General features: G+C 41.2%; 1 protein-coding gene across 4 annotated transcripts in view; it reads right to left on the bottom strand.

Annotated features, from left to right (window-relative positions):
* Window positions 1-8,516: 8,516 nt before the first annotated feature.
* Window positions 8,517-18,424, bottom strand: part of RNF157 (ring finger protein 157) — a 116,803-nt gene continuing 106,895 nt past the window's right edge. For 3 of the 4 annotated variants that reach the window (XM_077459339.1, XM_077459340.1, XM_077459342.1), the window contains one exon: window positions 8,517-11,065. In XM_077459339.1, coding sequence (XP_077315465.1) covers window positions 10,944-11,065 — 122 coding nt within the window. In that variant the 3' untranslated portion in view covers window positions 8,517-10,943. Of the gene's footprint in view, window positions 11,066-11,925; window positions 11,967-18,424 lie in introns of all 4 variants that reach the window. The other variant, XM_077459341.1, reaches the window with a different exon arrangement.

The following is an 18,424-nucleotide window of genomic DNA, read 5'->3' as shown; positions in this document are numbered from 1 at the left end:
CCCCAGGATTCTGTTACAAAGCTGGGACAGTCCTGTGGGATCTGGAACAGTTGTGGGGCAAGGACTGGTTTATATAATAAAATGTACAGTTTTTATGAAAAATTAGATAGTATGTGTAAATGTAAGGCATACTGTAGTAACCTTGTGCCTGTATTACACTGCCCCCTACTTTTCTTACAACACAACTGCAAGAAACTACATCAAACCAAACCAAACAGAAGGAAGTTCAAGGTTTATTCATTTGTGTTCATGCAGGATCTAAATACACATATACATATTGCATTGATACAAATTTGAAGAGCGGCGGGCATGTATTACCCCATCTGGAATTTTTTTTAATCCTCTAGTCTGAGTTTGCAGCAAAGGTAAAACTAGCAGGGCGTTCTCCATAGTGAGCTGGTCGTGATTTCACATATGCATAGAAAAGACAGGACACGCAACCTGTTCTCTATAGTACATGGATGTACAATGCCCTGCAGTTACATACATGTATTATAACATATTGCTCTATTTCACATATATAGGTACAGATGTACAACTGACAAGGTGTTATGCAGAATTTGGTATACACAGTGAGGGACATTATTAAATCTGGCACTAAATGTGTACAGCCTTGTGTGTTATAGGAGCATAGCGATGTGATTTGGTTTATGTATAGAGGGATGTGCAGGGCGTATGGCTTACGTATTGCAGTTTTCAATTCCTACCACAAATATAAAGGTGATATTGCATTCTTCTTCGGTAATTTTCTCAGCTTTATGCCTGTTGGCTGGGAGTCACATACTCAATTACTTTTATTCCATGCTTACACCAAAACTGACATTTCAGTAATAGGTTGACAATAGCAAATTGGATGATTCCACCAACACTCCTATAACTCTGGAATTTAGCAGCAAGATCTTCTCCCCTAATAAGCTCCTCCACTCCCTGTGGTCACCATTATCACCTTATCAAGCGTCAGGCAAAACGTCAGAGACAACAAACTAATCTTTCCAATGCCTAAAGCTGGACAAGATGTTATCAGTGACCATAAGGAGGTGTGAAGTGCAGTTTGAAGATTTTGCAGCGACTTTCTAGGTTAAAAAAACAACAGCCCATTGTTTTATCTCACTGATCTTCATTAAAGACTAAAACATTAATGAAGAAACAGGTCGTTTAAAAGTGGCCATACACTGCAGGTTCCTGATGAACTGCTGCAAAATTTCTTTAGTGGATTGCCCCGTCAGCACCCTCCTGCCAAAACTTCCTTCAATTGAAAAAATATCAAAGGAACCAGGTGGAAAATTGATGGCCAAATAGCAAGCTCCATCCAATCAGATGACAACGTTTTGCGGTATTCTGACAGTATCTACTGTCAGAATACAGTAGCCTAGCAGGTAGACTTGTCTATCCATACTGTATATCAGTGTTTCTCAATTCCAGTCCTCAAGGCACCCCAGCAGGTCATGTTTTGAGGCTCTCCATTATTTTGCACAGGTGATTTGATCGGTTTCACTGCCTTAGTAATTACCACAGCCATTTCATCTGAGGGAAATCCTTAAAAACGTGACCTGTTGGGGCGCCTTGAGGACCAGAATTGAAAAACACTGCTGTATAGTATGGATGAAAGAACCTTCTAAACTTTATTTCGTTTTATAATGTATGGCCAGCTTAACACCTTTTCTGTCTCCATTGGTGCTATGATTTAGCTGTGTATCTGGGTTCCTTAGCATTAACCCAATCCAAGGTGTAAAGTATACCTTTGAGTGTATTTAGGAAATCTCAAAGTGAACATGTTAGTAAGTGAACAGGGGTAAACTAAAGTCAGCCTGAAAGATGATGTATACTTACCTTTCTGGTGGCCCATGTCTTAAAACTGCTAGTCTGTACACATCTACAGGAGACAGAGGCATCTGGAGGAACCAGAATGTGTGGTGGGGGTCCAGGGATTCAAACCACCTTTAAGTATGGATACCAATGATGGAGATTTACAACCCAGTGTTACAGTTACAAAACTAAACTCCAATCTTCTCTTCAGTCATGCACACATGTACAGGCTTCCTCTCTTATACTGAAATTGCTTAGTCTTATTTTACTGCACAGAGTTTTTCACAGTGTGCATTAGAAGCTGCAGTAAGTCAAGCCGCCTTGTTTCCTGGCTGGAGGATGTCCAGCATCATCTAGCTCTTTTTTGCTGCTGAGCTTTAAAAATGTATTCAGCGCATTGGTGGTGGAGGTGGTGGTGGGGGTGGGGGGGGGGGGGGAAGGCACTAGGGAAGGTAAAACATAAGCAGGTTAAACTTGAGCTTTAACCACTTCAGCCCCGGAGTCCCAGCCAAAGACCAGAGCACTTTTTGCGATTCAGCACTGCGTTGATTTAACCGACAATTGCACGGCCATGTGCCGTAACAAACAAAATTGGTGGCATTTGATCACCTCTGCAGTTTTTATTTTTTGCGCTTTAAACAAAAAAAAGAACCAATTTTAGAAAAAAGTGCATTATTATTTTTTTTTTGCTATAATGCATATAGTTAAGGCCGCGTACACACGCGCGGACTGTTCGCCCAACTTTGTCCGTCCAACAGTTTCGGCAAACAGTCCGCTCAAAATTAGCATGGACGGACATGCCCACACACGACGAACGAACAGTTTGCTGAAACCGTGCGCGATGACGTGAACGGCACGTACGACGGGACGAAAAATACGACGTCCTATACACTGCATTATAACTTTCGGCGTGTAAATCCTTTCTGAGCATGCGCGGAACTTAGTTTGACGAACAAGCCTACACACGGGCGGACTGTTCGCTCAAACAAGGTTTCAGCGGACAGTTTTACGGAATTTCCGAAAAACCTTGTTCGTCAAACTGTCCGCTGAAACTGTCCGCTGAAAGCCCACACACGAGCGGACTGTCCGCCCAAACACTGTTCAGCGGACAAAGTTGGGCGAACAGTCCGCCCGTGTGTACGCGGCCTTAGGCTGATACGTATTCTGGTAAAAAAAAAAAAAAAATTGCAATAAGTGGCTATTGATTGGTTTGCGCAAAAGTTATCACGTCCACAAAATAGGGGATAGCTTTATGGCATTTTTATTAATAATTTTATTTTACTAGTAATGGCGGCAATCTGCGATTTTTATTGTGACTGCAACATTATGGCAGAAAATGTTGACACATTTTTGGGACCATTCACATTTATACAGCGATCAGTGCTATTAAAATTGCATTGATTACTGCGTAAATGTGACTGACAGTGAAGGGGTTAACAGTAGGTGGCGCTGTAGGGGTTAAGTGTGTCCTAGGCAGTGATTCTAACTGTGGGGAGGGGGCTGTGTGTGACACATCACTGATCATGCTCCCGATCACAGGGAGCTATAATCAGTGACAGCGTCACTAGTCAGAAGGGGGAGATGCTTGTTTACATTAGCATGTCCCTGCTCTTCCTCTCTGTGAGACGATCGCGGGTATCCCCACGGACATCGAGTCTGCGGGGTGAGACGATCGCGGGTATCCCCACGGACATCGAGTCTGCGGGACCCGCGATCTGACTCACGGAGCTCGTGGCGCGCACCCTTGTGTTTAGTAACACTTTAAGGCCCATACTCTTAGAAAGTAAGTATACATATTTTTTTTTCTTAAAAGCTGGCTGTAGTTTACTTCTGTGCACTTAGGGACAGGGTCACTTAACCACTTAAGGACCAGGCCTCTTTTTCAGACTTGGTGTTTCCATGTTTAAAACAGTTTTTTTTGCTAGAAAATTACTTAGAACCCCCAAACATTTTATATTGTTTTTTTTCCTAACACCCTAGAGAATAAAATGGCGGTCATTGAAATACTTTTTTTCACACCGTATTTGCGCAGCGGTCTTACAAGCGCACTTTTTTTGGAAAAAATTCACTTTTTTGAATAAAAAAATAAGACAACAGTAAAATTAGCCCAATTTTTTTTATACTGTGAAAGATAATGGTATGCCGAGTAAATTGATACCCAACATGTCACGCTTCAAAATTGCGCCCGCTCGTGGAATGACGTCAAACTTTTAGCCTCAAAAATCTCCATAAGCGACATTTTAAAAATTCTACAGGTTGCATTTTTTGCGTTACAGAGGAGGTCTAGGGCTAGAATTATTGCTCTCGCTCTACCGATCGCGGCGATACCTCACATGTGTGGTTTGACCACCGTTTTCATATGCGGGCGCTACTCACGTATGCGTTCGCTTCTGTGCGCAAGCTCGTCATAACGGGGTGTTTTTTAAAAAAAAAATTTTTTTTTCTTATTTATTTTAATTGATTTTATTTATTTTTACACTGTTTTAAAAAAATAAATAAAATGGATCACTTTTATTCCTATTACAAGGAATGTAAACATCCCTTGTAATAGAAAAAAGCATGACAGGTCCTCTTAAATATGAGATCTGGGGTCAAAAAGTCCTCAGATCTCATATTTGGGCTAAAATGCAAAAAAAAAAAAAAAAAAAAAAAAAAGAAAATCTGACATTTAAAAAAAAAAATATACCTTTAAGAGGTATGGGCGGAAGTGACGTTTTGACGTCGCTTCCGCCCTCCTATGGTATAGAGACGAGTGGGGGCCATCTTAGCCTCACTTGTCTCTATGCCCAGCAGATGGAAGGACCCGATCGCCTCTGCCGCTACTGACGGCTCCGGTAAGCGGCGGAAGGGCGGCGGGAGGGGGGGTGGCACCTCTCCCGCCGCCGATAGCGGTGATCTCGCGGCGAATCCGCCGCGGAGACCACCGTTATCGTACAGCCGACCGCCGCCTGAAGAGATGGATATCTCGGTTGTGGCAGCAGCTGCTGCCGTTACCGAGATATCCCTCTTCAAAAATAGGACGTACATCGTCGTGCGGCGGTCGGCAAGTGGTTAAAGATTGCTTGTATTTTGTGGATCTGATAGCCAGCCAGGTACTTCTAAGGCCTATACTGTCCAGACACTTGACGATACAACCATTCAATATAACAACGGTTTCGTTAAAAAGATTATATTTTCCAGAAATTGACTGTGCTAAAAAATCATCTTGAAGTGAATGTAAACCCAATTCATGAAATTTGAGCTGGACACATATCTGTAGCGTCTTCTTATCTCTCTCCAAAGCACTGAGTCCCGTGTGTTTCTTCTGTTCCATAACTCTGTAATCAGCCTGATAACTTCTGACAAGTTCTCAGAGATGGGAGATATAAGCAGCCTGAAGTTTGTGTCCTGGGAAGTTGCTATAAATAGGATTAGCAGAATGCTGCTCGATTCACAACAGAGCTCTGAACATTACTTCCTTGCTTCCTTTACCAATGTGGAGTGGGGGCTTTCCTTTCCTCCAATCAGCTATCTTGGCTGTATGCCAATAATCCACTCCCAGTGCTGAACAAGAAGAGAAACTCTGTAATACAATGTGCACTTTCTAAAGTATATATAAAGCTGAAGACAGCAGATATGCATGTAAAACTTATGTAGGGAGATTTGTTTCATCTCTGTGTATCATCGGTGGCTGTACACTTCACTGGGTATATGTGAGGGTTTACATCCACTTTAATTTACAAACAGTCAAAAAGGAATAATACATTTCTGCGTAAAAAAATTGATCTATTTAAAACAAAATGCGTGCAATAAAAAAAGTAATTGATCAACGATTTGATGATTTCAATCAATTTTGCTTGTCAGGATGAATTGAAGTCCTGTGATATTTGGTTATCTTGTCAATATGTGTATAGCCAGCATTAGGGGTTTTCCAGGGCTCTTAATTTCCTCTCACTTTCTATACCAGTGACAACAGTAAAAATCCTACAGGGGCTCTAATCCTTTCCCACGCTATCCAAAAATAAGTCAAAAACATTTTAGCTGGACATTCACTTCAAATATTAGTGGACTGACCCTTTAAAAACAAGCTAACAAGTCAATATTTAAAGGGAACAATGACAGGTCAGAGCGAAACAGAGGACACCAAACCAGACAACTACGAAATGAAAAATGGTATAGAACCAATATTATAACAGCTCTTTGCCCTTAAATAAATAGAACAAATATTTAAAAAAATATATACAAACTGAAAGTCTGCAGTATCTACATATAGAGCATGTAAACATTGCATATATTCATATTTCCCTTCTCCATTTCCAGTCCTTGTGAAGATCTGCTGTCCAGGGTTTCCTCTGCCAGTCTCGCGCTCTTGCTGCTGTCCCTGTCACTGTTACATTTTGGCTCCATTGTAGTTAAACAGAAGGGTATGGTGATCGAAGCAGTGAGGGAAGAACACTGGCAGAGGAACTTCACAGCGCAGCAACTTTAAGCATGCAATTTCCAAATGTTATGAATGAAAATCTCAAACAAACAGATGCCCGTTCTTATGTAAACTTCCATTTTGCATATTTAAATGCTCCCATGGTCTGCAGCAATCTGTACTGTACACATAAGAGGTATAGTCTATAATGAGGGTTGATCCATATTATGGGAGTTTCAGTGATTGAGTAATTCTTGCATACTCCATATTAACATTAGATTTATATAGATATGTAATAAAAGTATACAGAGCTATCTGTACATTAAAGCAATGACTGAAAGATAAAACTTGTGCAATCCTTTTCCTTGTAGAAGGGTTTGTGAAGGTAATTGTATGTAATCTGACAATTTGGGCCCATTCAGACCATTGCATTGTGATAACGCATGTTTTATCATATGTTACTGCAGTGCACTGGCACGTGTGAAGCTGTGTCTGTGTATTGCCATTTATTTTTAATGGCATCCACACAGCGCAACACACCAGCGTGTGAGCCATCGGTGTGTTATGGTGCACGGTGTTGGAAAAAAATAGCGCATTGTGATGCGTTGGCAATCACATTTTTTGAAGGCAGCCCAATCATTTGAAAACAAAAATTACTGTCTTCAAGTGAATCTAAAACTTCCCAAAGCTGGCACTTTGGCCTCAGTTTGATATGCAGTCACCATAGTGCTGCACATGTGATCAGCTATGACACCAGCCATTTAATGGTTTGACAGTTCCATTGAGGGCCCAAGCAACCATGACAGTTATCATTCATGGCATTTACAAGATATAATTTAACCAATAAATTGATGGGTTTAGTTCCGCTTTAAGAAAATGTATTAACACAGTGTGAATGGGCCCACGCAATAATTTTATATAGGATGCCAAAGTCAAGATTATTTTGATAAGACATGCGATTTTGGAAATAATATTATTATTATAAAGGATTTATATGGTGCCAAGGGCTTGTGCAGCTCTTTGGAACAGACAATACAATTGCAAATCAATGCAGGAGGAATCAAAGGGCCCTGCTCATATGACAGTTAAAATCTACACAGAGATGTGTAAACCAAAACCTATGATGCCTGCATTTCTAGATAAGGAATTGGTCCATAATAAATGTATTTTAAAGCACAATTATTCTTTAAAATAGGTTAAAAAAGGTTTTTTATCTTAAAGCATTCTATGCATTAGGATAAAAAACCTTCTGTATCCAGCCGCCCCCCTAATACTTACCCGAGCCCCATCTCTATCCAGCGATGTTGCACAAGAGGTTCGGCTTTACGGGACACTCTCTCTCTCTCTCTCTCTCTCTCTCTCTCTCTCTCTCTCTCTCTCTCTCTCTCTAGAGAGAGAGAGAGAGAGAGAGAGAGAGAGAGAGAGAGATGGGGCTGTCCCCATACCAAACTTCTTGCTGTGGGGGCACTTTGCAGGGGGAGGGGCCAGAAACACTTTTAAGGTAAGTTAAGACAGGTAAGTATAACATGTTTGCTATTTTTAAACAAAAAAAAAGACTTTAGTATCACTTGAATTCATTTTTTTTCTACTTATTTATACCCCCCCCCCCCCCCCCCACCCCACCCCCTAAGTGCTGTACAACCTTTTCTCTGAAAATGACTGACCTTAAACTGAGCATGCATGCTACAGCCCCATTAATTCCTATTGTAAAAGCATACTTATGGGAGCTTCGAGCAGTTGCTTGGATGCCAACTTTCTTATGAGAATGAATGGCGCGGTGGTGTGCATGCAAAAGGCCATTTTTAGAGTAAAAGTTGTGCAGCTTGGAGCAGGGCCTCATTGTGAAAGTCGCTGCATTAGCGGTGAAAGTAAGTAGAAGACAGGGTGGGCAACATTTGAGGGTTGGAGGCAACAAAGTAAGAAAATAAAAATTTAAGTTCTTCCTGGAATGCAGTGGCCCTCTCTGGCTTCCAGATCTCCATCTACCCTTGGAGGAGCTAAAAACGGGTTGTGTACAGCTTTTTAACAACTCTCATGGTTTTGTCTACCCACCACTGTCTACATGTTATACAGTGGCATCCTGATAATGACAATGTTGGACTATATCTGTGCAATGTCTGTCTACACAGCTCCTCATAATCTCCATCAGGGTGCATGTGATGGTGTGACAACACAGAAGCACAATTGGCAAACAGCTGTCAACCCCTGAAAGGAAGTGCCTGAACAATGACCTTATGGGCAGGGGCACCAGGAATTATTTTAAATGAAAATCTGAAGATTTAAAAGGATTGAAATTATTTTTAAAATGACATTAACATGTTAAAGATTTTTATTGATTAGGTTTATATCTACTTTAAAAGGACAACTATACTCTCATACCTAAAAAAAAAAAAAAAAAAAAAAAATATTGTGCAAAACATAATTTATATTTATGTATGGTCCATTATTCTGCATTATACAAAATTTACATTTGATATAGGATAACATATATACCTGCTGATCCTGCCAGTGACCCCTCAGAGTATTAGTACTGAATGGCCTGCATTTAAAGTGGTCACCCTGATCAGCATTGTCACCAATCATCACAGAGCTGGTATCCAATAGTTCACCCTATGATGAACTTTGGTCTGGCATTGGGGCTTTATTAAAAGGATAACTAAACCCAAGAAGAAGATGTATTATATTGCAACATACAGTCCTTAGATGTGGTGGCTGCATTATTTTTCTTTTTAGCTGGGAACATTTTTAGCAAATATACAAGCTGCTTGTTGATCCTGCTAGAAATGTTGCATCCTTGTCACTTTCTGTCAACGTTCTTTCCTAGCTATCCTCTGTAAAATACAATTGCCCTGCCCCCCATATAATGGGGATGAAGAGATATGGATGTGTGTGCAGTCCATATTAGGTGAGCAGCCTGGGGTGACAATCATGACCCCTTCATAGATACATTGGAGGAATAACGTAGCCACCCAAGGGCAGGAAGTGTGGTATATGCAGGATCACTAGGTGAACAAGCAAAAGAAACGTTTAAAAAATGCAACCACCACACCAAGGACTAGTAAGCTACAATATATTACATTTTTGCTTTTGGGTTTAGATACACTTTAAACAACTAAGAACTTTCCTATACACATTTATTGTATATCTAAGCACTTTACACAAAAGTTTCAACTGGGCTTTTAGGACAACTATACTTTTAGATAAGCTGTACTTGGTGGATGGCTCTTTTGGCATACAATCACGGACCCATTCATAGGACTGAATGGGGATCGCAAGCTACGTATGTGGCAGGCGGAGACTATTTTGAAGTGAAGATCTCACGAGCAGGGCCGCAGGTTAAATAAGTCTCATGTTGGCAAAACTAGCTGGCACATTTCATATGAAACATGACTCTAACTGCCAGAAATCATAGAAAACTGCCAGGCTCACTGACAAACACAACAAAAGGTAATCAGGACCCAGCTGTCACATGCCAGATTAGACCAGAACATAAAAGCCAACATCCAATTCCTTGCTACTGGTAAAGGCATTGTTCCTTGGCACCAATTTCCAATTTCTTAAACTTGCTGATGAATTTGATGTAGAATGGGCTCAGATCATAGACGAAAACAATAAATATATCATATAGGTGAACTGGCAGTGCTATGCTCTTCACATGAAAGTACTGGCACTCCTAGACCCTACACAGCATGTGAAATGGCCTATGCTCCTATTATACATGGCTCAGCTCATATGTCTGCCACCACTGGCCTTATGTTAAAATCACTGACAAATTACTCTTAACAACACTGGGTCAGCCAATGACTCAGGTCATATAATTAAAGGAAAACTCCAGTTCAGCAAATAAAAAAAAAAAGGATTTAGAATGTACTGTATAACTAAAATATGGATACATTTGCCAAGTTATCTTCTTATATTCATCTTTCATGTAACTTGTTCAAAGCTCTTCCCACAGAACCTGAAGTCAATTAGGTACCACTTGTGATGTCCTTAGGTTGACTGCAATAAAAAATGTCATCTTTGGTGAAAAACATATACACGTTGCTGTACGCCTGCACGTACATTTAGAAAGATGTGAGCAAGTGCATTGGCATAGCATATCTAATTCTACAGAACAAAAGCAGGTAAGGATGTGAAATAAATGAAAACTGAAAGTTATTGCCATCAGTATAGTGGCCCTAAAAGTGTTTTTTTTTTCAATAAAAACTGGAGTTTCGCTTTAGGTAAATCACTCTTCTCTATTAATTCCTTCATCCCCCTGAGGATTAGAATGGACATTACTAGGCAGCTGCATTAAGCTGCACAGCTGTTGATGACACCAATGCCAACTTTTACAGCAACGAACAATGACAGGCACTGCTACTTACTGAGCACACAGCAGGTGGCGCTGTATTAGTGTGCAGATATCCACCACACACTTTCAGTGAACAATTGCCACCAATCTCTGCTGGAACAAAATCAGCAATGTCACATAATGTAGTGCATGTTTCAGCATTGCCAGTGCCAGGCCCCACTAGTTCAGGATTCATACACAAAACGTGAAGAGGGCAGGAACCACCTTCCTGCAAAGGCAGTGGGTGAAAACGTTGACCTTAATGCTGGAGCATGAAACAAGGTAGGAGATGAAAGCTGGCACGGGGTAGAGTCAGTGGTGAGTCCTGAGCGTCTTAATGGGCATGGGAGCCTCTCTGTGAGAGGTGTCAATGGGGCAAGCAGCAAATCTTAGAGAGAAGAGTCATCACACATCTTGAGCACCCAGCCGACCTTGTCTGTCTCCCACCTCCTGCAGAGAGATACAAGTGTCTGAAACATGGTATGGATGCCTCCTCTTCTGTGCAGGAACCCCAGGGTAACAGCCATCTAAAGAAAAGTAAAGGACATTATATATAAATCAGACAGAAATAAGTCTATAGGATGTAGACGAGTAATGTCTGGAATGGAAATGATGGGCAAATAACATGAAATTCTTTGGGCTGGGTAAAATAAAAGAATACAGAACATTAAAAAAGACCATTTAGATAACACTAGATACCTAGCCTTTTTTCGTATGAAAGTGGACCAAGAACCACCACAGCCAATAAGACTCTCCCTTTCATTTTCTAACCTAGGCTAGAAATATGTAAGGAAGAATCTGATTGGTTGATAGAAGCAACACAAAAAGGGCCTTTAATTCTTAAGGCTCATTCTATTCATTACAGCATGACGTGATTAACACAGAAATGTTAAATATATTCTAAAACTGAACCATGAAAAACACACAATAAAAGAAATTCAAGCAAATTAAAAACCAACCTTTTCCATGTCTTTTAAAACTGTAACCCTGCCATATATGGGCAATTTTCAAGAAGATTCAATGGCAAGAACACAAACATTTTAAATTGGAATTATTATGTTTTTAATCAATAGCTATTAATATCCCATTGATAGCATTTATTAAAAAAAATACATTTGCAGAGAATGTCTACTCAACAAGTTGGAACATCATTACGATTATGGTCTCCATTTTTTATCCATTGTACATGAGTCTAGACTTTCAAATGTTTAATTGAATCTTTTGAAAAACTGCCCATCTCCAGCCTAAGGATGTATATATATTCTAAATGTATATACACAGACGATATAATGGTTTATAACAATGGAAAAAGTGTGGAGTTTTAGAGGCTCTTTAATAATGACCAGAATAAGCACTGTTTTATTCAAACCATCAAACTATGTCCTACCTAATCTCCAATTGGAATGGGCTGGGGGTCCGGAACAGCCACTGCGGATGGGCGGAAGAGAAAGAAACAAAAAGACAGTGGTAGAGAAGAGACTGAAGCAGAAGTAGGCAGATAGGAGAATGGACAACAGAGGTGAGGAAAGCACATATTTAAGCAGACAAGTGGGGCAGCAGCCTTAAAGCTGAACTCCAGGAAAACATACCCCTGCCTCAAAGTGGGACTGCAAGGGTTAATGACTCATTTAGGTCGAGGGGATTTGGAAAAGCACTTTTTACTTACCCGATCCTCCACTCCTGCAGGCTTCTCGGCACTGCTGGACTGTTTCCTGCAGCCTCTTCTCCCCTGCATTCCAGCAGTCTAAGGTCCTCTGACATCAAGATGGATGCAGAGTCCCTAGCACTGCATTGGATGGGGGATTGCCAAAGGAAGTTCATTTCCAGAGCACAGTGGAGCACCACCCGGTCATGGGAGTAAAGGATCAGATCAGTAAAAATAGGAATTTTGACATACAGTACTTGTAAATTTCACATTTTGGAGAACAGTACAGGACATGTGAGTTGAGTCCTAGACCATGGGTTATATGCCTTAACCGTCAGATGAATGGACTCTGACAAAAGCTTTGCTGGGAACCCCCCCTCCCCCCAGTGTACCCATATAATCCAACAGCACAAAGGGAGGGCACTGTGTGGTAAAGAGCACCTGATGGAGGCCACAGAGGGGCAAAGATCGCCCTGGCGACAAGAAGAGCAACTTCTGGCAAAAAGGAGTCCACAAGGTGCGCTAGGCCAAGGTGTTGGGAAGAGCATATAGAAAGCCTAATTAGGGCCCGCAGGGACCAGTGCTAGATGTTTTTTGTGATTCTAAACAGAAGTCACAGCATGAGAAATGGGAACAAGTTGGATTTCCCTATTGCCACACTAGGTGAGAACAACCTCACATGACAGGTAGTGGGGGAAGCAATTTGCATGCTCCTGAGAGAAATGGGGCACCCAATCCAATCCAGAGGTTGGACTGTAGCTAGCTGATGAATATCAAGGAATTTGAGATACTGGAACATATCTGGTTGGGAGTCATCAATAAAGATTTATGTACAGCAGACAAAATGACCAGTCTACAGGCAACCAGCCAGGAGGCTGGTTACTGTAGTTAGAATAGATGTTTTTGGAGCAGGAGGGGATGTGCATTTTTGAGTGGATAAGGGTCCATGTGCAGGATTTTTAAAAGTCCTTGTAATACTCCCTAAGAGGGAAGGTGCTGACTACCCTTTGTGATTGCAGCAAGCAAGTAATTTAGCAGAGGAAAAAAAAAAAAAAAAAAACGGAGACAGGACATCAACAGAGCATCTTAGTGTACCTATCCTTTAAGTCAGGAGGTCTCCAAACATTCTAAACAAAGTGCCAGTTTACTGTCCTTTAGACTTAAAGGGGGCCAGACTGTGGGCATTGGGAGTAGAAATTGTCCTAGCATCAGTTGGAGGAATAGTGTCCAATCTTTGGTGTCAATGGGAGGAATAGTAACCCATCATTGGTATCAGTGGAGAAATAGAGCGCCATTGTTGGTGTCCATGGGCGGAATAGATTCCCATTGTTTACGTCAGTTTGAGGAACAGTGCCCCATCATTGATGTCACCACCAGGAATTATGCCCAATTGTTGGTGTCAGTGGAAGGAATAAGGTCTTATATTTGTGGGAGGAAACGTACTCCAAGGGCTGGATAAAGGAGAGGAAAGAGCTGCATCGGGCTGCAATTTGGAGAACACTGCTTTAAGTCATAAGATTCTGTAGGATCATCTACTGTATATGCAAAGAAAGTTATTATTGATTTCTCCACTTTCCCATGGCCTGGCAAAGTGATAAAGTAGCAATAGCCAGCTGCAAGGCTAGGTCTGCCAAAGCAAATGGACATGCTTTAGGCATCTTTAAGGGAGACCAACTTAGGGGTCTGCAGTGATGTCCATGTGAAACCATTCTCCCAACCAAAGGAACTGCTATCACTTGGTAAGGCTCTTGGAGTTTCCTCGGGGCCTGCGGCAGAATCTATGCCATTTATCCCATGTGCTACTGCTCCTGATCACCTGCAGTCCTCCATATTGAGGCCAGGCACTAGTCAAGTTCCTGTGACTGTATTTCTGAGGTATCATACAACAGATGAGACAGCAAAGAATCAGCTTACATTGTGAACAGCAGTGCCAGCCAGAACTGTGCAATTTAGGAGTCTTATACGCATTGCATTACTAGCCAGATAGGAACTTCCATTAGTGAGATGGAAGAAAAGACAGCCGATTTTAAATAGGTAAATGTTATAACCAGTGGCGGCCGCTCCATTAGGGGCACCGCGCCCCCCCCTAATCCATGCGCCTGGCCCCCAATCTACATGCAGGGTGTCGGATGCATGGATTTAAATGGGTTTGTTTTTTTAAGCATATGATTAGAGTCTGAGGCTCTAATTGTCTTCAAAAAAGGGCAGGCTCGGGGTGCAGAGCACTGCCCCCTGAGCCCATTGAGTTGTTACACTAGCGAATTAATATTTGCTATTGTCTTCCTGCTTCTCCTCCCGGCCAGTCAAGCAGCGGGTCTTAAGACCCGATTGGCTGAGAGGAGAAGCAATCGCATTGGCTGCAATGGAGGAAGCCGCAGAGGAGGGGGGAGACGCAGGGTGCAGCCACCGTGAAGCATCAAAAACTAGAATGTAAAGCTACAGGGAAACCCTGTCTTACCTTATCCCCATTGCTGGTCCTGTTCAGAGTTCAAGCTTTGCCAGTTGTAGTGCGCAAACTCCCACAGGGGTCTTCAGGGTCTGGGTGCCACACAAATAGACCACAGCCCATGGCCTGTATAGTACCTTGCAGCAAACTGTACTCATTGGAAGAGTGCACATGCAGAATTCAGTGCTCAAAACAAACATTACAGACCAGGTACAATTTCAAATATGTACTTTGAAGGTAACCGATCATGAAACTGCTAGTAAACCATAAAGCAATAAGCAGTTTGATTTTGATAGAAGTGTCAGTTGAAGAAAGAAGGTAAATTGGAATAAAATAAATCTCTCCAACAACTGAAGGGGTCCAACACCTAAGGATAACAGCAAACAATTGGAACCGCATGGACTGAGCAGGGTTAAATGGGTATACTGGGGGCAGATCCCAGCACAGATTTTTGCCAGTGTCCAATCACCCGAAGGTAGTGGTATATAACCCATGGTCTAGAAATCAACTCCTGGCTCCTGTACTGTATGATTAAGATATGCTTTTACTGTCCCCTTGACAGAAACAAGCATTTAACCCCTGTAGTGCAGGTGCAGCCCCACTGCAATAAGGAGTTTAAGTTTTCCTGAAGTTGGACTTTGAAATGAACCTGTGGAAGGGGTAGGGATATACAAGTATTTAAATATCCTCAAGAGGCAATCAATGCACTTTGATACTTTACTGACTTCTGTAGCGGCAAGTACTTTAGAGCAAATTATCTCTAACCACCCTGTCAGGTTTTTCCCAATCATTCAGTGCCACCGACTATAGATGGCAGCGCTGATCAGTGTATTCTGATGCAGGAGAGGTTTCCTCACCGTCAGGATACAATAGCTCAGCGGGATGGATTCCCCCATCCACATCACCTGTGTTAATGGGGGAATTGGGTCATTTATTTTCTTTTGGTCAACCCACTGGTTGGACGGAAAAAAAAATGGATAATGTAAAGTATGGGCTGCATTAGACAACACCAGTGCTTCTGCCATGTACTTTGAGGATGAATTGCTCTAGTGCTCTACAGCTGCAGAGATCAGTGAGGTCTGCAGAGAACATTTACCGCTTGTTAAGGATATGTAAATACTTCAATGTCCATAGCCTTGCCACAGGTTCCAATCCAACTGCACTGTGCATTATCTTTTAGATTTACCAACTACACAAGGAAACAAATCAACTAAAACCCAATCAGGTAGGCCTTGCACTACACAATTGTAGGTAAAATAAAAGGAAATTATACACGCAGAGTGTAACTTGAATGGCCAGTTTAAGAATATTTTCTCTCTTGTATTTGTTCATTTTTCTTTTCCATTAATTTACCTATTTATTCTGCTAAATACTAGCAGGGATAACGCGGCAGTTAAGTCAGAACTCCAAATCGATATTACAGTGTAAATGTTACATTATTAGATGAATAATAGCAACTCCTGAACTTCAAGGGACCCAAGGAGAGGCAACCTATTATGTAACAGTAAGAGAGGACAAAATACAAAATATGACTGTCTGATAAATTGGGGTGGATCGGATGACCACTGCTCTGTCTATAGCTATCTTTCAGGACACATCTTGTTTTTTTAGGCTGCTGAGGCACTACACAGGTTGGATTTTCCTGTCATTTTCATTCCCTCCTGTGGCATAAAGTGGCTATTGAGGATGACAGCACAGTACACAAACATGCGCACATGTGTGATACATGTATACATGTTTTTCACTCTAATGAAAGTCTTGAACTTGCATTAAACCACATTTGTTTCGTTTATTACCCTTTAAAGGCTTGCCCTTTAGCTCACAAGATTATGATACCTTGACCATTATTAACTTGACTTTTAGATTATGTTATTAGTAGCCTGACCTTTATTTTAAAGCATGGGTTAGCTAACCACACATGAAATCAAACTGTCACACCATACAACAATTTTAAGAATTTCCTGAGAATCTGGCTGTTGCTGAAGAGATATCGGAATACTTTTTGCACAGGTACCTTCAGCCCACATCCAGGTGTAAAATTAAATAGGACTCCTTTATTTCAACAGCCTACCGGCCTTACATGCGTAATTTGCACATGCCTAAACAAAAGCATTTATTCAAATACATCTGCGATTCCCAAAAAGCATTTTTTTAGCTAGTACAGAAGCTCCACAAACTGTTGGGACATTCGTATGTTAAGGCATTCCATGTAAAAGTTACCCATGACAGGCAGAAACTACTTTGCAGATCATAAAAGGTGTCGCAGAAGAACTGTAATGGTGTGGAAAAGATGGTAGTGACAATTTGAGTTCATGCATTGAGGTCCAACACAATGCTAAAGCTCAATTTATACATCTGTTTACTTGCTAATAGCATATTCAGTTGTTGCAAATTCTGATAACTACCTCCCAACATAAGGTTGGACTTGCTTGATGAGTGGGTACTGGGATGAGGTAGGTGTTTTGTGGGTGATAAATGAACATTTCTAAGCTTCGGAAGTGCTTATTATTGCACACAGAGATTTACCAACTCTAAAAGTGGTTGCCAATTGTCCCTATTTGTCACCAGCACGTGACGGTTGGTAAAAAGATTGTGGCAGGTCCTGGCACTCTGGTGATAAGTTTAAGGGTGGGCATTGTTTCCATTGAGACATCTGACCAGCGTAGCCCCTACAAGATGCATGGCACATAAACTTGTCTCATCTAAATGAAAAGTATGGCCTCAATTAGTTCTTCAATTAAATGATATAGTTCTATGCACAGAGTGGATCTCACAAAATACTATTAATAACTAAATGTCTATATCTGTATAATTGTCCTGTGTATTCATCTCGATTGTATGCAAGCTAAGCAAGTCTATAATAAAGGTTTCTTTTAATAACTCTCCTGCCTGGCAACACATTATAACATTTTCTTTGGTCTTATGTTCCTCTTTTCAGCAGCAGATGCAAGGAAAGAAACCCCATGTATGCAAGAGTCACTTGGAGCTTAAACACTCCCAGAGTGACAATGCAGGTCCCATCCCTAAGCATCAGCACTATCACATAATGATAAGGCAAGTGAATAATCAGCTTCATACTTGGAAGTATTGGGGGGGGGGGGGGGGTGGATTGATCAAAACTGGAGAAGCATGGCAACCAATCAGCTTCTAGCCTCAGCTTGTTCAGATAAGCCTTAAAATGAAAGATAGAAGCCCAGTGGTTGCCATGCACAGCAGATCTAGATCCTGGTTAATCCAGTTATGATAAATTTCCCTCCAGGTATTTTTTAAAAAAAATACTAAATTGGAGGGCCTGGAGAGCGAAGGAAAAGTTAGAAAGTGATAGTGAGGAAGAAAAAATTCAAGTGAACCTGCACATTACTATACCTTGGCAAACCACAGGTATGCGGAACTCAACCCATTGATTTAATGATTTTCTAACAGTTACATTCAAGACATCTTGTGACTTAACCAAACGGTCAGGCCATCAAATGACTGGTGTCACAACTGATCACATGTGCAGCACTGTGCCAACTGCAGATCAAACAGAGGCTAAGATGGAACCTCCTTTGGCTATAAAGGATAAGAGGGTTTAGCTCCACTTTAATTACTTTTTATCTCAATGGGACTCATGTATTAGTGTGACGTAAGAAATCACCTTTTATGGAAAAAAGTCTGGCATTTTGCTTCTCAGCCAACTTTATGACTTTAACTATATCGGTAAGACATGTTAAACAGGGACTCATAGAAAGTATATATTCTTCTATACAAATGATAACTAGAACTAATTCTCAAGAGGATAGTTTTGGATGGTGG

Source organism: Lithobates pipiens, unplaced genomic scaffold (genome assembly GCF_037356315.1).
Source record: "Lithobates pipiens isolate NorthernLeopardFrog02 unplaced genomic scaffold, aLitPip1_a1.2 Scaffold_28, whole genome shotgun sequence".
NCBI classification, from domain to species: domain Eukaryota; kingdom Metazoa; phylum Chordata; class Amphibia; order Anura; family Ranidae; genus Lithobates; species Lithobates pipiens.
This window is presented reverse-complemented; position numbering and strand designations above follow the sequence as displayed.